Source organism: Tamandua tetradactyla, chromosome 10 (assembly GCF_023851605.1).
Source record: "Tamandua tetradactyla isolate mTamTet1 chromosome 10, mTamTet1.pri, whole genome shotgun sequence".
Classification (NCBI taxonomy): domain Eukaryota; kingdom Metazoa; phylum Chordata; class Mammalia; order Pilosa; family Myrmecophagidae; genus Tamandua; species Tamandua tetradactyla.
This window is the reverse complement of record NC_135336.1, coordinates 23,156,808-23,180,848: the sequence shown is the minus strand read 5'-3', so window position 1 is coordinate 23,180,848 and position 24,041 is coordinate 23,156,808. Positions and strand designations below refer to the sequence as shown.

At 36.8% G+C, this 24,041-nt stretch overlaps 1 protein-coding gene across 2 annotated transcripts in view; it reads left to right on the top strand.

Moving 5' to 3' along the window:
- Window positions 1-24,001, top strand: part of FAM162A (family with sequence similarity 162 member A) — a 38,353-nt gene extending 14,352 nt beyond the window's left edge. For both annotated transcript variants that reach the window (XM_077118156.1, XM_077118157.1), the window contains 4 exons: window positions 14,553-14,675; window positions 18,222-18,330; window positions 21,352-21,460; window positions 23,729-24,001. In XM_077118156.1, the coding sequence (XP_076974271.1) occupies window positions 14,553-14,675; window positions 18,222-18,330; window positions 21,352-21,460; window positions 23,729-23,821 (434 nt within the window). In that variant the 3' untranslated portion in view covers window positions 23,822-24,001. The remainder of the gene's footprint in view (window positions 1-14,552; window positions 14,676-18,221; window positions 18,331-21,351; window positions 21,461-23,728) is intronic.
- The last annotated feature ends 40 nt before the right edge of the window (window positions 24,002-24,041 follow it).

The following is a 24,041-nucleotide window of genomic DNA, read 5'->3' as shown; positions in this document are numbered from 1 at the left end:
CACCAGCCTCCTACTTATGGCCCCTAGAACCACTGTAGGTAGGGCCTTTACACTTGCTTTTTCCTCTGTTTGGAATATTCTTTTACTGACAAAGCTAGCTCCTTCACTTCCTTCAAAAGTGGTCTGAAAATTAATTATTTAAAAGAGGATTTCCCTGGCTACCCTGTCTAAAATTTTGCATATGCACTCAATTTCATACACACCAACTCTTCGTATCCCTCTTGTTTATTTTTTCCCTCTGGGATTTACTATCTGACATATTATATATTTCATTTGTTTACTTATTTAGTTTACTTTCTCTCCAGCAGAATGTAGGTTCCATTATGGTACAGCTTTTTATCTATTTTGTATATTGCTTAGAGCAGTGCTTGGCACATACAAAATTATTTGTTGATGGAATGAATGAATATTTCCAGACATGTAGTAACATAAATGATAGTGGGAGTGTTAGTTTGCTTAAGTTGTTATCACAAATACCACATGATGGGTTGGCTTAACAACAGAAATTTATTAGCTTACACGTTTGAGGCCAACAGTAGTCCAAAATCAAGATATCAGCAAGGCTTGCTTTCTCCTAGGTCTAGCATTCTGATGCTGGCTGCTGGTGTTTTAAATAGTACTAAAAAAAAAGAACAAGTCCCAGGTTGTTACAGACAGAGGAGGTGTCTGGGCATGAAGAGGAGGCTACCCCACTCCTCCTTCTGTGGATCCTTCTTTCTAGATTTTCCGTGTTGACTGTGCTGAGTCAACTCCATTTCACTTGGGCTTAGACCCTGGTGTTGAATCATTTGAACACAGTCTCGGTGTTTCAGCCGCAGGGCTGGAGAGGATGCACTTTCATCTCTGGAAAGCCTGATGCTTCCTGCCCTGTGTACCGACAGACTTGAAGTATCCTCTCCTGCAGCCTCACACCTATCCAGAAACATCCCCAGGACCCACCATGGAGGAGCCCATGGCTCTAGGACAAGTCAGACCATGTCCATATTTGTTCAACTACTGGTTTTCTGGTTGTAATGAATGCAGAGAAAGACAGTTGTCAGCTGAGCTATTGACAATGCTGCTACTGGAGGCACTGATCTTCAAAGATGTAGCTATAGACTTCCCTGCAAAGCGTGGGCTCTCCTGGATATATCCCAGAGAAAATTATTCAGAGTTGTGATGGTAGAGATTATTGATTGTTTGGTTTCAGTGGGATTTCAGGTCTGCAGATCAAATATATTTTCCCAATTGGAGCAAGGAGGGGAACTGGAGAGAAGGAATAGGATTTCTCCAAAAGCAGAGTTCAGTCAGAGAAAGTGGCATTAAAAAGCAATAAATAGGGCAGTGTGACGGTGGCTTAGTGGCAGAATTCTCACCTTTCGTGCTGGAGACTAACCATATACAGTATCTGTAGGAAAGACATCTACTCTTGTCATTGGGATGTCACATTATAAAGATCCCTTTAAATGTAATGATTTGCAAGAATTCACATACAGATCCACAGTTTCAACATGTGTTAGCTCACAAAGGAAAGAAATCCTGTGTCAGCGAACTGTTTGGAAAAGCCCTCAGTAGGGACTCGTCATCTTTGCCTCAATGTAAGAAAGTTCACACTAGAAGTAAATCATATAAATATCATCTAAGTGGTGATGCCTTTATTCAAACTTTGGCCTTAGACAATACAATGAGTTTGACATTGGCGAGAAACCGGTGAATGCTCTCTATATTGGAAAGCCTTCACTGATCATTTACCTTTAGGGAACATGAGAGAATTCACACTGGAGAGAAACTGTGAGAGGACATACTCTGGAGGGAGAGACCATATCTGTCATCTGTGTGGGGAAGCCTTCTGTAATTCTTTTCTTCTTAAAGAACACAAGTGAACTCACAATTGGAGAGAAACCCTATGCATGCTCCCAGAGAATCCTTTGGGAATCTCTGTCCCAAAGCTCTCATTCATTTGTTTTGTCCTTTGCTGACATATTGAGGAGAAACCTTTGAATGTGGTCTGTGTGGGAAAGCTTTCACTCATTCTGGCCTTAGATAACATGAGATGACTCACACTTGAGAGAAACTGAATGTGATCAATATGGAAAAACCTTAAATTTATTTTTGTTACTTTAGGCAAAAATTTTACTTTATGAGAGAACATAAATTGGAAGGGAACCCTATAAAAGCCAGTATTATAACCTTAGGTGATATGACATCATTCAGTAAAAATGTGGTGAATATAGAAGAGATGTCAGCCATAGAATTAACCTTTAACATACCACGGAACTCAAACACTGAAGAATCACTGTTTATAATCAACATGGAGGAGCTTTTCATTTTCCTTACTAATTTGGCTAATCTAGGTGAACTTGTAATGGAAAGAATCTATGTGAATGTCATCTATGTGGCAAAGCCTTCTGTTGATGGCTTGGTAGTATACAAAATGAGTGAACTCACAATATAAATGTAATAAAAGTGGAAGAGTCTTCATTTACCACTTTTAAGTCATTAACAGACCAGATAAATCAAATGTAAGAGAAATTCTGTCTGTATTTGTGGGAATGCCTTAACTTACAATTTATTCTTTAAATGAAATGAATTAACTCCATAGGAGAGAAATGCTAGTTTTATAATCATTGTAAACACAACCAATTAGGCAAGCACAACCTTGGTGTGAAAAAAAAAATCATGACATGCCATATAATTCATGCTGTAAAAGTTATTCAGTGAATAGATAGTCGTTCATATTTTAAAACTTCAACTTCTGTGTGAGTGAGACTAAAGCAAAAATGTTTATTTGGTACAAAATTTATATTTTGACTAGTGCATTTCCTAATGCAATTTATATGGACAGGTTAATTGAACACCATTAGTACATGGAACCTTAAACAGGGCATAAGATTTTGTAAGTTTGTCCACTGTGATGCCCCTATCAACCCCAGAGTGATTTGAACAGTGAATAAAGAAGTATTTGTAAAGTCCCTGTGCTGGTTTGAAAGGATGTATGTACCCTAGAAAAACCATGTTATAATCCTAATCCCATTTTGTAAAGGCAGCCGTTTCTTCTAATCGCTGTTCAGTATTATGTTTGAAACTGTAATTAGATCATCTCCCCTGAGATGTGATTTAATCAAGAGTGGTTGTTAAACTGGATTAGGTGGAGATGAGTCTCTACCCATTTCGGTGGGTCTTGATTAATTTACTGGAATCCTATAAAAGGAAACATTTTGGAGAATGTGAGAGATTTTTGAGAGAGCACAGAACGACGTAGCCACCAGAAGCAGAGAGTCTACTAGCCAGTGACCTTTGGAGATGAAGAAGGAAAATGCCTCCCGGGGAGCTTCATGAAACAGGAAGCCAGGAGAGAAAGCTAGCAGATGACGCCGTGTTCTCCACATGCCTTTCCAGATGAGCGAGAAACCCTGATTGTTTTCACTATGTGCCTTCTCACTTGAGAGAGAAACCCTGAACTTCATCGGCCTTCTTGAACCAAGGGATCTTTACCTGGATGCCTTAGATTGGACATTTCTGTAGACTTGTTTTAATTGGGACATTTTCTCAGCCTTAGAACAATAAACTAGCAACTTATTAAATTCCCCTTTTAAAAGCCATTCTGTTTCTGGTAAATTGCATTCCAGCAGCTAGCAAACTAGAACAGTCCCCTTCGGGGAATGGCAAGAAGGGAAATTCAACTTCCCCACTCGAAGAATTCCTGATATTCTCAGAAGCAGTGGGAACACCAAATCAATAGGCCGAGCCCTCAATCGTGGGGTTTGTTCCTATGAAATGTATCTCCACAAAGGATAGGCTAAGCCTACTTAAAATTAGGCCTAAGAGTCACCCCCAGAGAACCTCTTTTGTGCTCAGGTGTGGCCTATCTCTCAGCCAACACGGCAAGCAAACTCACTTCCCTCTCCCTTTCTACATGGGACATAACTCCTAGGGGTGTAAATCACCCTGGCAATGTGGGGTCAGAAATCCTAGAATGAGCTGGGACTCAGTATCAAGGGATTGAGAAAACCATCTCGACCAAAAGGGGGAAGAGCGAGATGAGGCAAAATAAAGTGTCAGTGGCTGAGAGATTGCAAACAGAGTCGAGAGGTTATCCTGGAGGTTATTCTTTTTTTTTTTTTTTTTTTTTTTTTTTTTTTTTTTAAAGGAAAGACAGAGAGAAGGAAGGAAGGAAGGAAGGAAGAAAGGGAAACATTTTTAAACATTTTCTTGTTTTATTGTATTTTGTTTTTCCGTTTTTTGTTACATGGGCTGGGGCCGGGAATCGAACCGAGGTCCTCCGGCATAGCAGGCAAGCACTTTGCCCGCTGAGCCACCGCGGCCCGCCCTGGAGGTTATTCTTATGCATTATATAGTTATCCCCTTTTTAGTTTAAGGTGTATTAAAGAGGCTAGAGGGAATTGCCTGAAATTGTAGAGCTGTGTTCCAGTAGCCATGTTTCTTGAAGGTGACTGTATAATGATATAGCTTTTCCAGTGTGACTGTGTGATTGTGAAAACCTTGTGTCTGATGTTCCTTTTATCTGTGGTATGGACAGATGAGTAAAAAATATGGATTAAAAATAAATAATAGGGGGAACAAATGTTAACAAAAAGTTATTCAATGAAATAACGAGAAATCCGTACAGCAATTCTTGTAGGGTATGTAGGAATTCACACTATGTAAAATACTCTCAATGTCATAAAGGAAGGAAAGTCTTCAGTGAGCATTTATTCTTTACTAGCATTAATGTTCTTCTACTGAGATGGCAGCAATCCTGAAGTTAAAATAGGTAAACCTTCAGCTTGGATTTCATCTCAGAAAACTCAGAACTGGAAAACAAAACGCTTTAGAGATACCCAATTCAGTGAAGAATCCAGAATTCTGAAAAAGCCTTATGATTGAAAATATGTAAGATTGTGAAGTAACCTGGAAATATTGAAATGAATTTGGTAAGAATATGAAATGAAATTCAACTCAATAGATTAATATTTACATATATAGAAGCATAAAAGTTGTTGCTGAATAATAAGTTGGCCAAATTCAGTTTTTTTAAAATATAGCTTTAAATACAAATATTTGGGTCAGTCAGAAAATAACTTTGAATGCAAACAGAAACATTTAGAACAGAAAATTATGTGTCTTGAACTTATTTTAATGTTACAACTTAAAAATACCTATTAGGGATATAAATAAGCATGGGGATAAATAAAAGTTTAAAGTCTGAAGGTACATAAATGCTCTTGTCTAATGTAATTTATTATTGGTATAAAAACTTAGGAAGGGGAGTGGGGGCAACTGTGGCAGAGTTCTTGCCTGCCGTGCTGGAGACCCAGGTTTGATTCCAAAAAACTTAGGAAGGAATTAAAAATTAAATATTTAAAGAAGACATTTCAGTCTTTGAGAATTATACATACATTGACAAGAAAATTTCCCAGAATCTAGAATCTGGCAGTGTCATTCTATACATCTGAATTTCATTGCAGAAGGGCTGTTGTCAATAAGAACAGAGATTATGGCAAACAAGGGCATGGAAGTACGTTGAAGGGTAGGAAGTGTCTAACTTCCAGAATGCCTTAAATAATTATCCTAATTTGTGTAACCATAAAGAACTCCCCTCTTAAGGACAGGCAGAACACTGTTTGGCAAAGCCAAGAAAGTGGAAAGAAGCCATAAGACTCTGATTTAGTGCATGTTTCCCAGACACAAAACTTATGAATCATCAAATCATCACCTGGGAGTGACTCCCCACCCCTCTTATATACGTGCGCAGAAGGCTAAGAAAGAAAATGATGACTCTCTCTTTACTACCAGAATGACCTAGTAGAAGCACCTGTTTGTTCTACTCATTTATAATTATAATTATCTTTGTTTCTCGTGGGAAAATGAGAACCTAGAAGATTTTAATTAATTAGCCCATGTATTTCTGAAGGATTATGCAGTGCCCTCATCTATCCCCCTTTATTTCTGTGCTTTCTAAAAAAATATTTCTTACTGATGGATATTCAGGTTCAATAATCTTGGCCCCTATGTGTAATGTCTCTTAAACTCATCCATTGTGTTTACTCATGTAATATAATCTGCTAAATCCTGAAAAGAAAAAAAAAAAGGAATTGACATTTAGAGTGCCTGTTGTGTTTCAGTTATCTTGCAAATGCTCACACATCTGTTTTTCTATTTAATTGTCAGATCAGGCCTGGTGAAGTAGATACTGCATTTTCCACATTTAAAATGAGGAAACAAACTCCGAGCAATTATAATTTACCTACTTCTTTATAGCGTGTACTTGCTGCCACCAGGTGGCACTGATGTTGCGGTTGCCCAGTCTGCAAAGCTTTCTGGGTTTAGAGAAAACTAAAATGAGGCCCCTATGAAATAAATAAGACTGCAGGTGACCACAAGTCTTTATGCAAATAGAAGGTTCCGACTTTTGGAATGTTGGAGTAATGACCTCTGAAAATTCATTCCTCCATAAAAGCAACAAAAACTATGAACAATACGTAGAAATTAACACATTCCTACAAAACCAGCAGGCCAAAGAAGAAATCACAAAGGAGGTAAGGAAATACTTAGTATATACCCAAACTTATGGGATGCAGATAAAGCAGTGATTAGAAATTTATAGCTGTAAATACCTGTACAAAAAGAAGTCACATCCATAACTTAACCTTCTGCCATTAGAAACTAGAAAATAAAGAATTAACTAAATATAGAGCAAACTAAACTCAAGCAAGCGGAGGAAAAGAAATAATAAATATGAGCAGAAATAAATGAAGGAGAGGATAGAAATACGGTAAAGGAAACTAACAAAGGTAAAAGTCAGTTCTTTGAAAACTTCAACAAAATTTTAGCTAGCCTGGCCAAGAAAAATTAATACAAATTACTAAAATCAAGAATCAAATAGGGACATTATCACTGATATTACAGAAATGAAATGAATTATGTGGGAATACTAAGGACAATTGTATGTCAAAAATTAGATAATCAAGATGAATTGGACAAATTGCTAGAGAAACAAAACTACCAAAACTGAGTCAAGAAGAAATAGAAAATCTTAATAATCATATAACAAGTAAAGAGATTGAATTATTAATTTAATAACTTCTTACAAATAAAAGCCCATACCCAGGTGATATCAGTGGTAAAGTCTACCAAACACGGAAAAATTAGAATGAATTCTTCACGAACTCCAACAAAGAATAGAAGAGGAGGGATCACTTTTTAGTTTATTTCATGAGGCCATATTATGCTAATACCAAAATCAGACAAAGATATCTCAAGAAAAGAAAACTATAAATTCAAGTACTTTATGAATTTAGATTCAAAAGTTTTCAAAAAAAATACTAGTAGAATGGGGTCTAGCAACATATTAAAAACACTGTACATCTTGCCCTAGTGATATTTATCCCAGGAATGCAATGTTGGTGTAAGATCTGGAAGTCAATATTATTCACTGTATCAGTAGAATAAAGGACAAAAACACATGATTAAATCAGTAGACCCACAAAAAGCATGTAAAATATCTAACACCCATTTGTGGCACAAACACTCAGTGTTGGCATGAAAGAACTTTCTCATTGGAAACAGAAAATAAAGATACCGATAAAGGGCATCTATGAAAAGCCCATAGCTAACGTCTAACTTAGTGGTGAGGACTGGAAGCTTTCCCCTAAAATCAAGTACAAGACAAGGATGTCCACTCTCAACGTTCCTATTCAACATTTAGTGGAAATTCTATCAGGGAGATTAAGCAGGGAAAAGAAGAATAAACAGTACCCTGATTGGAACCGCAGAAGTAAAACTATTTCTCTTTGCAGATGACATGATCTTATACATAGGCAGTTCTATGGAATCCACAGGGAAAAAAAACAAATCAGGGAACTATTAGATCTAATAAGTGAGTTCAGGAAGTTTTCAGGGCAAAAGACCAATATATAAAATTTATTTGTAATCCTGTATTCTAGCAGTGAACAATCTGAACATGGAATTAAGAAAACAGTTCTATTTATAACAACATCAAATAGAATAAAACATCTAGGAATAAATTTAACGAAGTGCAAGACTTGTACACTGCAAAGTACAAAACACTGTTGAAGGAAATAAGTCCTAAATAAGTGGGAAAACTCCCAAAAATCATGGTTCACAAGACTTATTTTTTAAGATGTCAGTACTCCTAAAATTGATCTACAGATTCAGTGTAATCCCTAATAAAATTCCAACTTGATGAACATTTATAAGCTAATCCTTTTATATGGAAATTGTGGGGACCCAGAATGTCCAAACCAATCTTTTAAAAGAACAAAGTTGGAGGACTGATTCTTCCTGATTTCAAAACTTACTACAGAGCTACAGTAATCAGAACAATGTGGTACTAGCTTAAGGGCAGCCATATAGATAGACCAGCGGGATGGAATTGAGAGTCCAGAAATAAACCTTCACATTTATGTTCAATTGGTTTTTGACAAGGATGCCAAAGCAATCCAGTGGAAAAAGAATGGTTTTCAACAAATGGTAGAAGTACAATTGGATTTCCACATGCAAAGTAATGAAGTTGGATCCCTTCCACACATAATACATCAATATTAAAATAGTTTTTATAAAAAGTTAAAATTATAAAATCCTTAGTGACAGGATTAAATCTTAATGACTTTGGATATGACATAAAAACTGTAGTGGTGAAAGACAAAATAGATAATTGCATTTAATCAAAATTTAAAAGTTTTGTACTTAAAAGGACACCATCAATAAAGTGAAAAGACTACTCATAGAATAGTTGAAAATATTCCCAAATCATATATCAGAGAAGGGACTTAGTTACAGACTACACAAAGAACTTTTACGATTCAACAATTAAAAGAAAAGTAGCAACTAAAAAGTGGGGAAAGCAACTGACCAGACATTTGTCCAAAGAATATGAACAAATGGCCAATGAGCACATGAAACGATACTCAATATTATTAAACATTATTAATGGTTGAAAACCAAAACCATAGTAAGATACACAAAAGCCGATAACAAATGATGGTGAGGATGCAGAGAAATTGCATTGCTGATACAAATGTAAAATGTAGCCACTGAGAAAACAGTCTGGCATGTCCTCGAAAGATTAAGCATAGAGTTACTATATATGACCCAGAAAATTCACTCCAGCATATACCCAAGAGAAATGAGAATATATTTTTACACAAATATTGTATGTGAATGTGCCTAGCAACAATATTTATAATAGCCCCCAAATAGAAACAACCCAAATGTCCATATGCTCATGAATACTTAAACAAAATGCTGTTTATCCATACAATGAAATATTATCCAGCCATAGAAAGGAATGAGGCACTGGTACATGCTACAACTTGGATGAACTTGAAAATATTATGTGAAAGAAACCATACTTAAAAGGCATTTTGAGACTCTATTTATATGAAATGTCCAGAATATTTAGATCCATAGAGACCAAAAGTAGATTAGTGATTGTCAGGGACAGGAGGGAGAGGGAAAGTGGGATGATAAAAATGTTCTGAAGTTAAACTATGGTGATTGTTAACACAATTCTGAATATACTAAAAATCAAAGCACTGAACACTTTAAAAGGGTGAATTTTATCTTTTATATTTTTCTGTGAATTATATATCAAAAAGTGTTATTTTAAAATCTTTATACAAACACATTCTCATGAGAAGTCCACAGTAGTTATTGTTAAAATTGTTATATTCAAAAGTTTTTTTTTGTTTCTTTGTTTTTATTCAACATAACAACATACAGACACAAACATTCTTACCACATGATCATTCCATTCTTGATATATAATCAATAACTCAAAATATCATCACATAGTTGTGTATTCATCACCATGATCATTTCTTAGAACATTTGCATCAATTCAGAAAAAGAAATAAAAAGAAAACAGAAAAAAAATCATACATACCATACCCCTTACCCTTCCCTTTCATATTTCACTAGCATTTCAATCTACTAAATTTATCAAAAAGGTTTTTTAACAGTAAGACAGAAATGTGTTTCTCACCAGTTTGGGGAGGCCCACCTCTGAAACATATTTTACTCCTTTTCCCTCTCCCACCTCCTTTTACTGCTACAAACACACAAGGCTACAAAGATATCCAAATAGGAGTTTGTAACTCCAGAGGTTCAGACTTTTTATCAGGTAAAATGGTAAAAAGGTAAAAGAAATTTACTGAAGTAAAAGTACTTGACATTTCCTGTGATTTTTTTTTTTTTTTAATACATGGGCAGGCACCAGGAATCAAACCCAGGTCCTCTGGCATTCCAGGCAAGCGTTCTTGCCTACTGAGCCACCGAGGCCCACCCTTCCTATGAACTTTTAACCACAGAGCTATTAAGACACACTGAAGGCAAGTCCAAGAACATCATGGAGTGCCAGTACCCTGGTCAGATTTATCACTGGTACCTCTCCACCTTTCTTTTTTGTTCAGTTCTACTTCACGGTGTCCTTTTTCTTTCATATCTTGGGAACCTAAGGTTCTGATGTGGTCTTCTGCGTCTTAGAAGCCTATACCAGATCTGGTCTCTCCTGTAGCATAACCCCATACTCTAAATTATTCTCTTGTTCTCCTACCCTTGTTAAAACTATTTCTGGCTGTCTCTGTTTTTAATTCTGCTGATTGTCTATTGATTAAAATTATTTGTGATAATGTAAAATGGTACAACCACTCTAGGAAGGCAGTTTGGTGTAGAATTGCCATATGATCCAGCAATCCTATTACTAGGTATCTATTCAGAGGACTTGAGGGCAAGGACCCAACCAGACATTTTGCACACTATTGTTTATAGCAGCATTATTTATGATTGCCAAAAGATGGAAACAGCCCAAATGTCTGTCAACGGATGAGTGGCTAAACAAGCTGTGGTATATACATACTTACTATGAAATATTACAGAGCTGTAAGACAGAGTAAAGTCGTGAAGCACATAACAATATGGATGAGTCTTGAGGACATTATGCTGAGTGAAATTAGCCAGAAACAAAAGGACAAACTCACTAATAGGGACTAACATTAATGAGTGAACTTTGAGAATTTGAATTTAAGAACACAGGTTATTATCAGGAGATAGAAATTGGGTAGAGATTGGGCAATTGGTACTGAAGGAATACAGATTGTGCAACAGAACTTGTTGTAATTCAGGAATGGATAGCACAATAGTACCTGATTGTAGCATAATAATTTACGTACACTGAATGAAGCTGAATGTGAGTATGATTGAGGGAGAAAGGCTGGGCACATATGAAACCAGAAGGAAAGATAGAGGATAAAGACTGAGACAGTATAGTTTAGGAATGCCTAGAGTGGATGATGATGATTAAATGTACAAATAAAAAAAATGTTTTTGTGAGAGGGTGAACAAATGCCAACATTGCAGAGTGTTGAAAATTGATGGTATATGAGAAGATGTACAACCAATGCAAACTGGGGTCTGTAATCAACTGTAACATTGTAGTATGCTTCCACTGAATGTAACAAAGGTATTATGCTAAAACTAAATGTCAACAGGCAGAGGGCATAGGTGAGGGGTATGGATTCTTTGTGAAAGGAAAGGAAATGTCTTCATATAGATTATGGTGGTGAAGGTATGCATGCCTATACACTTAAATTGGATTGTATGATGTATGAATAAAGCTTTTTAAAAATAGAAACAAGTGCTAGAGAAAATGCATAGAAAGAGATGTACGTATTCACTGTTGGTAGGGAAACTGAGGTGCAACCTCTTGGAGGGCAGTGTGGTGGTTCCACAGGAGATTAGGGGTAGGGTTGCCATATGATCCTGAAACCCGGATTTTCAGTATATACCTGGAGAAACTGAGTGTGGGGACACAAATGGATATTTGCACACTGGTGTCTATGGAGGCAGTGTGTATGATCCACAATGGATTGACATGGCCTAAGAGTACAATGACTGAGGAATGGAAGGGGGAACTATGGTATATACATATATATGGTGGGCTACTGAGCTGCTGGAAGAAGGAATGAAGGTGTGAGGCCTACAACTAGGTGCATGAATCTTAAAAGCTGTATGTTAAATGAAATGATAGGAACAAAAAGACAAATATTATGCCCCAATCATATGGGCCAACAGTAATATAAAAATTTGGTGAACTGAAGTCGAGTACATGGGTTATCAGGATGGGGACTATTGTAAAGTGTAATAGATTGTAAGCTTTTACAGTAGTCACATGTATTCATGAGTTCTAACTGTTATTTCTAAATTCTGAGATACTGAGTTGTTTGTTTGTAACCTGGTCATTCCCAGAAACTTCGGATATTTATGTGACACATGAGACTCAGAGTAAAAGTTCTGAAACTATGAATGTCAGCAGTACCCCATAAAGGAACTGTTTAAAGAGTTGAAAAAGTGATCAGAGTAGAGATATGAATAAAGCTGATCTGGATAGGACTAGGGTAAATCAGAATATAGGGTAAAGGATGATATCATCTATATTTTAAAATTTGACTCCTATTGAGACCCAAGGAAGAGATGTTTATTTGGTGCAAAATTTATATTTTGGGTAGTGCATTTCCTATTTTAACTTGTATGGTCAGTTTAGTTGAACACCATAAGTACATGGAATCTTGAATAGGGCATGAGATTTTGATGGTTTGTCCAGGTTAGTGTGATGCCCCGATAAATTCCAGAGTAATTTGGGCAGTGAATAAAGAAGTTTTTGCAAGGTCCCCTTGGGGGACTGGGAAGAAAGGAGGAAATATTCAACTTCCCTATTTGGAGAATTTCTGATCTTCTCACAAGCGGTGAGGACAACCAAATCAATAGGCCAAGCCCTTGATCTTGGGGTTTGCCCCTATGAAACTTACTCCTACAAAGGATAGGCTAAGCTTACTTAAAAGTAGGCCCCCCAAAACCTCTTTTGTTGCTCAGATATGGCCTCTCTCTCTCTAAGTCAACTTGGCAGGTGAACTCACTGCCTTCTCCCCTACGTGAGACATGACTCCCAGGGGTGTAAATCTCCCTGGCAACACAGGACAGAAATCCCAGGATGAGCTGGGACCTGGCATCAAGGGATTGAGAAAATCTTTTGACTGAAAGGGGGATATGAGAAATGGGAGAAAATAAAGTTTCAATGGCTGAGATACTTCAAAAGAATTGAGAGATTTTCCAGGAGGTTATTCTTATATACTATACAGATATCCCTTTTTAATTTATGGTACATTGGAGTGGGTGGAGGGAAGTACCTGAAACTGTTCAGCTGTGTTCCAGTAGCCTTGATTCTTGAAGAAACTGTATAAAAATATAACCTTTAAATGTGACTGTGGAAGTGTGAAAACCTTGTTTCTGTTGCTCCTTTTATCCAGGGTGTGGACAGATAAGTGAAAAAAAAAATAGGGTATGGACAGATAAGTAAAAAAATATGAATTAAAAATAATAATAATGGGGGGGCTGAAAGGTAAGATAAATTGGGTAGATGGAAATACTAGTGGTCAGTGAGAGGCAGAGGTAAAGGGTATAATGAGTTTTTTCTTTTTATTTCTTTTTCTGGAGTGATGCTAATGTTCTAAAAAATGGTCATGGTGATGAGTACACAACTATGTGATGATATTGTGAGCCATTAATTGTATACCATGTATGGAATGTATGTGTGTGAACATCTATCAATAAAAATATTTAAAAAAATTATTCATGGTAATGTTAAAGGTGAAAATTGCTAACTAAAACTAATCCTTAAATATATACCATTATTTTAAGGAGGTGTGTATTTCCTAGTTTTTTTGGTTGTATTAATTGTATTTTTGTACATTTTTGAAGAGTTAATGTCATCTTGAGATGCATACTGAAGTATTTAAGTATAAATAATGATTTTGGAATTTGCTTTAAAATAATCCAGGGGTGAGGATCAGATGGGATTTGGATGAAACAAGATTGGCCATATTGGCCTTTGATAATTGTTGAAACTGGGGTCTTGATGGAGTTTGTAATACAATTCCCTACTTTATATGTGTTTGAAATTTTACATTAAAAAAATTAAGCATATATATATATATATAATACATACACATACTTATACTTTATATAGTTATATGTGTTTATATAAGTATATAGCTTTAAAATTGCACGTAATTCATGACTATATCTAAAGCTAATTTCTAATTGGAGAATTGTGGCTTGGAAGGAACAAGGCTTTCTGGACCCCTTGCTAGCCATTGCAGCCGCTAGAAGTTGCCACACTAGTATTGGCAGCTTGGTCACCTGGCGTATCACCGTGAGAGGTTGTTAATCTTTACCTAAACACCCCAGGTGCCGATGTGTATAACGTTTCCAGCAGAGCCTTTATTATGACAGGATACATGTGAGAAGTACTTATGTAAAATTTACAGCTGATAAAGTTTTTCCATTGTAAATTCTTAATTTCCTAATCAGCAAAACATGTATATTCTAAAACAGTAGCAAGCATAGTACCTTAAATAAATGTACCTAATATTTAGTGTAATATATTCCGTTTTTAATGAGTTGATTTTTATGAATAAAATAAAAGTTGCAGGTATTTCTCATTTTGAGAAAATATCAAATTTTCTTTCTCTGAAACATTTCCCTGTCTCTTCTAGGAAGTTGTTTAAGGTTATGTCAAAGAGATGCTTCCTCATATCTAAGGTTCACCAAGAACACTAATTTGAAGAGAATAAGTGGATTTTGCACCAAACCACAGGAAAGTCCCAAAGCTCCATCCCGTAAGTTTTTATTGGTTTTTTCCACTTATGAACTAAACAACTCCCCCCAAATCAGACAAGTTGGAATCAAAAGAACCTAAAAGAGAGGTAATCCTAGTGGTTCCCATCATACCCTATCAAGCAGGTCAGGCCCCCCAAATTGTACTTATCCTGGGCTGTACTTACATGTAGCAATGATTTCTTTGGCATTTTCATCTGTTTCTTACTTCAAGGGTTGGACTGGAGCTTTTTGGAGGAGAATATATGCACCAAAGTAAATAATTGTCTAGAAATTATCTGTTCAGGGATCCCAAAGATGGATCAAAGAAAGAATTAATGTTTTACTTAAAATATAGCCAGGATTAAGCTCTGGCGTGGGCATTAACTCTAGCTACGGCCAGTGGTGCCCCACTTAACATCTCATTAGTGTTACCACTAGAATAAGATGGAGCATAATATATAAAATATAGTGCCAATATATGCCAAATATTGGCACTATTTGCCCCATTGCTTCTTCATAGAAGTACACCTGGACCAGGCAGGTCTTCATTAGTAGAGAGGAACCATCCCGAAACCATCCTATCAAGAGCTTACAAATGTTCAGACCCTTTCACCTGGTACCTCACTTTTGAGGCTCTATCCTAAGTAATAATCCTATACTGTATATGGAAAAAACTTTGAGTATAAAGATGTTTCCATTGTTTATGTATAATGAGATTAGAAATGAATCTGTCTAATCTGTTAGATCTACTATTGGAAATGGTGTTTTCAAAAACCGTGGAAAATATTTGTTCTGGTATCAATGGACAAATCCAGAGACAAGATTTTATAATGTATATTTTATACATTACTTTATAATGTTTATCATGCACGGGCATGATATACACATTAATTATACCTAAGCACACACTTGCATACATGCATACTTATGGGGATATGACTTAGGAAACACATAAAAATAAAATGTAGGAGTCGTGCATGATAATATAATTATGGGTGGTTCTTATTTTTTCTTTCACATCTGTGTTTTCTGAATTTTATTTAATGGGTATATATTATTTTAAAATGGGTGGGGGTGGGGGAACTATAGAGAGAATTGTGCCCAGTACTAGAAGGATTAAAAGATAGACTGCAACATTTCTACGTATCTAAATCTCTTCTTTTGTTTTTTTCTGTATTTTTTCCTGGTGACTTTCCTGTTCTTTTGCTGTTGTCTTCCAATTAGGTGAAAGGAGCAGCATAAGCAAAGGGATGGGAATGAGTATGATGTGTAGGTGACAGTCAAGAAGATGGTATCACTGCAAGAGATGTAGGTAGTGATAGATGTTGGATTAGATTATTTCCAAGGTCACTTTCTATCCCTGACATTCTCCGATTCTCTAATTTTTTCTGCTCCTTGTCTTCAGTGACTTCTCTTTTCTCTGGAAGACTTGCTTTCCCTTACATCCTGTGGTACATTTCTTGTTCATCTGCCTCTTTGGCAACTTCATTTTCCTTGGCTGCTTTTCTCCTGATCCCTCTGTTTGGCCGTATCCTAAGGCTAAGTCTTTGGCCTTCTGCTTTTCTTTTCTTTTTTTAAATTTATTTAGTTATTAATTTTAAAAAATTAAGACAAAAACATTAACACATTCTGTTCTACATATATAATCAGTAATTCTCAATATCATCACATAGTTGCATATTCATCATTTCTTAGAACATTTGCATCAATTCAGAAAAAGAAATAAAAAGACCACAGAAAAAGAAATAAAACGATAACAGAGAAAAACAAAAAGATTATACATACCATACCCCTTATGCCTCGCTTTCATTTATCACTAGCATTTCAAACTAAATTTATTTTAACATTTGTTCCCCCTATTATTTATTTTTATTCCATATGTTCTACTCATCTGTTGACATGGTAGATAAAAGGAGCATCAGACACAAGGTTTTCACAATCACACAGTCACATTGTGAAAGCTATATCATTATTCAATCATCATCAAGAAACATGACTGCAGGAACACAGCTCTACATTTTCAGGCAATTCCCTCCAGCTTCTCCACTACATTTTGAATAACAAGGTGACATCTACTTAATGCGTAATAACCTCCACGATAATCTCTGAACTCTGTTTGGAATCTCTCAGCCATTGAAACTTTGTCTCATTTCCCTCTTCCCCCTTTTGGTCGAGAAGGTTTTCTCAATCCCTAGGTGCTAAGTCTCAAATCATTCTAGGGTTTTTCTCAATCCCTTGAAGCTGAGTCTCAGCTCACTCTAGGATCTCTGTCCCACGTTGCCAGGAAGGTCCACACCCCTAGGAGTCATGTCCCACGTAGACAGGGGGAGGGTGGTGAGACTGCTTGTTGTGTTGGCTGGAGAGAGGCCACATCTGAGCAACAAAACAGGTTCTCTCGGGGGTGACTCTTAGGCCTAATTTTAAGTAGGCTTGACCTATCCTTTGTGGGGTTAAGTTTCATATGAACAAACACCAAGACTGGGGGCTCAGCCTATAGCTTTAGTTGTCCACACTGCTTGTGAGAATATTAAGAATTCAACTTGGGGAAGTTGAATTTCTCCCCGTTCTCACCATTCCCCGAAGGGGGCTTTGCAAATACTTTTCCACTCACGGATCGAATCACTCTGGGATTTATCGGGGCATCACTCTGGACAAACCAACAAAATCTCATGTCCTACCCAAGATTCCAAGTACTTATGGTGTTCATTCAAGCTATTTACATAAGTTATATTAGGAAATGCACTGGTAAAAATATAAATTTTGTACCAAATAAATATTTTTTGCTTTAGTCTCACACATAAGGTGAAATTTTAAAATATAAATTGCCATCTGTTTTCAGCACCCTGCAGTAATGACATTCCTTTGTTCTTCCTCATGCACATTTTTAAAATTTGTACATTTAGTCACTATTATTATACTTCTGTTTTTCTTTTTACCCTTACCAGCTCTCCCTTTGCACCAGTGTATTTCTACAACCCTGACTTATTAATGAAACCAAATAAAATCTACTCATGTAGCATAAATTCCCTTCAGACGCAATAAATCTAAAATGGCATAATGTGCTTCCCTTTTCATTGTGCAGATTAATCTTCCTAAAATGTTAAATTCTTCTGTGCTTCAAAATATAGTTGATATTTTATGTCAGCAGTTTCCCAAATCAGGTCTAAATTTCTTAGCCTGGCATTCAAGGTCTTTTATAATCTGAGCTTAACTTTCACATTTTCTCCTTATTCTATGAAGTCAGCCCAGCTCCTCAGTGTTCCCTTCTTAATTCATCCTTATCTTCGTTTCTTTGCTCATGGTGTCCTTTAAATTTTCACTTACTAGCGCTTCTATTGGGAAATAATGGTTTTATTTTAGCTCTGTCCTCATGGAGTTTTGGACTCTAAGTTAAGAAACAAGACATCCTAAGAAATTCCATTCAAATAAAGCTCTAATTAGCTTCAGGTTCCTCATGTTTCTGTTAAATGAATAGCTAAAAAGCACAAACAGCATTTTTTCTGTTGCTAAAGTTGAGTCATGATCTCAAAGAAATAAGATTTTTGTTTTGATTTCTTCTTTTATAGACTCTTACAGCCACAGAGTGCCATTACACAAGCCTACTGATTGGGAGAAGAAGATCCTGATATGGTCAGGTCGCTTCAAAAAGGAAGATGAAATCCCAGAGACTGTCTCGTGAGTGTTGAATTTAGGATTAAGAAGCATCTTTACTTTTTACTGATCTGTTTTAAAAGAAAAGCAGTTCTTGCATTCTGACCTCTTGAAGACTTTCAACCAAATTTTAAAACATTTTTCATTTCTCTAAATTCTTTCTTTTTGGAAAATACTTGGAATAAAAACAGTATTAGGGAATCTGTGCCTTATCACTAATATATGTATATAGTTCTTGAGACGAGCTGTCACATATTCTGGAGGCAACTGATTGTTTAATCTCCTGGCTGCATAAATGTGACTAAACAATGATGTTCCATTTTTTTAAGTTTTTTTTTTTTTTGGCATGGGCAGGCTCTGGGAATCAAACCCAGGTCTCCGGCATGGCAAGCGAGAATTCTGTTAAGTTTGTTTTTAATCTGGGTAAATCAGTTAGTTGAAATTCACTCACATATTCAGACTTGGACATAAAAATATTCAAATTCAACACAGTCTCTTACTGGGATCTAGGAAAGAGTAACTTTTGTCACCAACTTCCTTAAACCCAGCTCTGGCTGTGATCTTGGGACTTTTTCCAAGTTTATAGATTGTGTACAGTTTCCTTGAGCCCAGAGTTTCTCAACCTCAGCACTATTAACTTTTGAATTGGATAACTCTCTGTTCTAGGGGGCTGTTCTATGCATTTTAGGACGTTTAGCAGCATCCCTGGCTTTAGGCTACCAGATGCCAGTAGCACTCACTCACTGTAGTAATCAAAAATGTCTCCAGTCACATGTACACTGGGGGACAAAATGTACCTCAGACATTGCCACCTGTGCCCTGGTTGAGAATCACTGTTCCAGCCTGATGGTAGAGGCCCTGATTAATTGGCATCCTGGCCAGGATCCTGTTCCAAGACAGGGACTTCAGAGTTAGCTCCTGGAAGGTCCCTTACAGAAGGTATCTTCTGGCTTCTGGTTTCAAGTCAGAGTTGAAAAAAATCTGGTTCATTAAGGTTATCTTTTCCAGAAAGATAGGTGTTATTATTTACTTTCTGTTTACAACAGTTTTAACATAGCCCATCTGCTTCTAATAGATAATACATATTTTCACTAGGATTATTTCAACAGGAGAGCTATATAGTCCTTCTTAGCTCCAGTGACTATATTCTCCTGGGAAAAAAAAGCACACCAGAACTAAGAACAACATCAGTTCTTGCCTAGGTTGTAATTTCCCTTGAAATATCTCAGGAGAAAACCAGCTGTATATACCCATGGCCCTAATAGGTGCTGTATAGACTTGGCTTTGGAACACCTTTACCAGTCTGTCTTGGTGGCTCCAAGAGCTCCTGAGGCCCGAAGTCCTGCTGAGTGAGTCACTCTGCAAGGCTCTCGTCTGGGCCTGGGCAACTGTTCATCCTTCTGCTGATAGTTCTGCAACAGGCTCTGTTAACTTGGCCATTGTCATAGCTTCCTGCAGGGCAACTTCATGGCCTTATTTAAATGCATTTTGCTTTTTAAATATTCCTTCAAATGTAAAATATATCACATTTCATGAGGATCACAGTATTTCATTTGGAAATGCCAGTTCATATAAAAATACTATCAGTGTGGATGGTTAGTTAGTGGTTAGTGGGTAGGATCTCAGATACTCTTGATTGAGCAATCCACTGTCTTTAGCAGCTGTCTCCAATTTGTCCCACTCTGCAGGGCCAGCTTCAGTGCCTGAAGGATCCCATCTGTATTGTCGCCTTTTACATCATGGCAAAGGGTCCTCCTGTCCCCACTGGCAATGTCCCAGATCGTGTGCATCCTTCAAAGCATTTTTAAAATACCTTTTTCCTACCTGATTTAACAAATAATGTATATTAAAAATCTGGAAAACATAAATAAAAATCATTCCAATCACTTATCAATTATCGAGTAGACCAAACATTCTCTATCCTGGGCCTCATTAGGATTCCATATGCCCAGCCTTAAGGCTGTACCAGGCACCCAGGTAATAGAACTGTGCTCCATTGGAAAGGTCTTTCCTCCTACCTACAGAATCACCAAGGTGGAGCAGCTCTCTCTTTTGGCTCTAGCCTCTTAGCTTTTGCACAAAAATGATAATCCAACCCTCAAGCTTTCTGTTAAGGCACATGGCTCTGTATTTAGGGGAGAGTTTAGAAGAGCTACACTTAAGACACTTGCTGAAAATGTTCCAAGAAATGATCATGATGATGAATATGCAACTATGTGATGATACTGTGAATTACTGATTATATATGTAGAACGGAATGATCAAAATAAGAATGTTTGCGTTTGTTTGGCATTTTAAAAAAAATTAAAAATTAAAAAGACACTTGCTGAAGAGCTTGATCTTGGGGTCACTGCCACTCAATTTTAGCAAAACATTGGTTAAAAGAAAAATATTAAGAAAGGAAATATTAAAGGATCTTTCCATTGTTCTAGATATTCTAAAATATCCCTAATTTGAGGCATAGAGCAAAAAAGCTAGCTATGTAGAGCACATTCAATTCTTCCCATGTATTCATTTTTTCTGAATTGTGCTTTGTATTGAGTCTTAGGAAGCTGATTGCAGTTTTCTGTTTTAAGGACGTGGATCAGACAATCCTTATATATTATTTTCTTCATGAGAGCCCCAGGGAGCTGGGGCTGCTAGTTTTCTCAGGATATTTTAAATTATGTACCCAACCAGATTTCACTTTTAGCATTGGCTGTTATAAACCTGAGAGCCAAAATTGGGGTTCACCATAGGAAGTGTAGATTAATAGGCCCTGTAATTCTTTTTTGGCCCCATTCTTGGCTCCATTTTCTATCTTCACACTTTCTTCTTTCCTTTTGTCCTACTTTAAATCTGTGATATCTTATTGTGTCATATATAACTAGAGTTATGGAATTATTTCATCTCCTCAAAGATCCTACAAGATTTCCTGATCCCACGTTGATTTATATTTATAACACCATTGCACTACTGATTTGTGCTACACAGAACTCGGTATCTTACTGGCAATTTCAGAAAGAGAAAAGTTAATAACATTCTTTCATAATCTTGTTGTATTAGGTTTGAGATGCTCGATGCTGCAAAGAACAAGGTCCGGGTGAAGATCAGCTATTTAATGATTGCTCTGACAGTGGCAGGATGCATCTTGATGATTATTGAGGGAAAGAAGGTGAGTCTGGATTTCCTCCCTATCTCTATATGTTTTCCATAAAGGACCTGTAGGGAAGCAGGGATTGACCCTTGTATTGACTCTCTGAAAAGAGGAGGCTGCTTTCTATATAAGAAATTATTAAAAACAAAATAAGACATAGCAGGGACAAACCTAGGATATCATGCTTGGGAATGAATAGCAAATCCTAACTTTGCTATGGTGAAGGAGGGCTAAATTACCTTTCTGTCGTTTAAAAAAAAAGTCTCACTAATGTCATACTTAATGTGAACCAAGAAGTCTGACACCGACATATGTGGTGATCATGTGTTATATTTTTATAAAGCACTTTCAGTACCTGGGCTTATTTATTCTCACCATAGCCACCTCAGTTATGGTGAGCACTGTCATCCCTGCTCATACTTAAAGTTCAGCCAAAATGGGCCATGTGTCTAAGGACAGTAATTCCTAAATGGTATAGAAGAATTCAAGTCCAGAAATCTTGATAATGATGAATAGCTATTATTAATTGAATATTCACTGTCACGGGTGCTTTGTCAGCTCTTATCTCCTTTGAACTTCACAAGAACATTAGTCAGGTACTGTTTTTATGACCTCATTTAAGGATGGGGAAACTGAACCTTAGGTTCAGTAACTTGCAAAGCTCACACAGCTTCCTTAATGGCAGAGCCACACTTTGAACATAGACCTGTCTAGTTGAAGTAATAATTGCTCCCATTTACGGAATGCCTACTCTGTAGCAGGTACTGTTTTCTCATTTAATCCCCACAAAAACCCTAAAAGTAGGGAGGGTTTTACTATCCCTGTTTTATGAAGGAGAAAGTATGAGGTTACCAAACCTCATTATACTATCTTGTAATTAAGACACAGTAATTATTTTTATATTCAGCAGCACTGGTCAAGCCCTTATTTTATTACTATATCTAATTCTGTATACCTGTACAGCTTCCATATGGATAGAGATTATTTATAACTGTTATCAGATACTAGAAACATTCTTCTACAGACCCAGTGTTAATTACCTTTATACTGTGAATCCAAAGTAAAAGGAAATGAACTTGAGGCCCTCTTTGAGGTCCTATTGGAGTCCTTTGACCATTTTGGGCTGATCTCATGGGAACACTAAGGCCCACTGTGCTGATCTGGGTGAAGTTCTCTTGAAAACTGTGTGTGCCCTACTTTAGTTTTTTTTTTCTTTCTTTGATCCTTCATGCTTAGTTCTCAGGTTGAAACCTGCAGAAGTATGTGAAAGCAGTGCAGGAGTTTCTAGAATTTTAAGAAATTTGCATACTTATTATATTGAATTAAAAAAAAATTACTCCCCTGTGATTGCTTCTTACAGCATCCAGAGTATATGCTGTGTAGAAAATTGCCCTCCTGATCTATACCACAAAATTGTATTTCAATCTTTAATAGAACTATCCAGTTCCAAATTGGTAAATGCTACTGGAGTGGGGTGAATTGAACTTGATGTGATTTAGAAGAGAGGATTTGTTGTATGTTTTGTTCTCCTCACCATTAATTTCCCATTCCCACTTGCCTCCCTATACCTAATTCTTTACATGTGAAAATACTTAGATATAAGAAAATACTGGCTTCTAGATGCTAGTTTCACTTACCTTATAAAAATTTTGAAACTGGCCTGTTTATGTTTACCTCTCAGAAATAAAACAGTTCAGGTGGAGGGAAATAAGGCAAAAGCATTGTTGCCTTGCCCCCACTGCTGTTTGCTCTGAGGATGGAGTATTAATTAGTGAAGAGACTTCCAGGAGTCACCAATGTCAGCATTTTGGTAAAGTTTGAGATTCCCAAAGCTGAATATTTTTGGTAAGAGGAAGAAGGCACTGGAAGTGTGTGAAAGTATGCAAATGGGTAGGAGAAGGAGAAATGAACTGGAGCCAACAATGGGAAGGGAAACGAGGAAAAACAGATTGAAATGGAAGTAAGGAGATATTTAACATTAAAACAGAGGAAAAACGGAAAGACTAGGGATAAAATATAAGGGAAGAAAACAGGCTAGAAGGTTTAAAGGGGCCAGGAAGGAAAAGAGGTTGGCGTTTCTGTCTTGTGCTTGATGCAGAAGTTGCTGTATCATGAGCTATTGGAGGAAGCAGGGTGCACATGAGGGCGCTGCTGTGCCCAGAGTCCAAGCAGCAGACCACTGCTCATCTGTATTGCCATAGCTAACCTGCTTTCACCAGTGCAAAATCATGACATCCTCCCCAAAATGGTGTAAGAGATCACTTGTTAAAATTTGTTTCCCTTTAGGCTGCTAAAAGAAACGAGTCTTTAACAAGTCTGAATTTACAAAAGAAAGCTCGCCTGAGAGAAGAAGCAGCTATGAAGGATAAAGCAGAGTAGCAGAGATACCCATGCTGACTGTATTCTGAAAACCCCAGAGGAAATGTTGCAGCGGCAAGACTGTATTGAAAAGAATTTGGTATAATGATCCATTTCATAAAAGTATGGCTTGTCCAAACTTACTCCATTTACTGGCTTCTGCTATAGGGGTACCAATAAATTTTTTTTAAGTATAACTTATCAATGTTTAATGGCTTCTGGAGAAAATGAAAGAATGAAA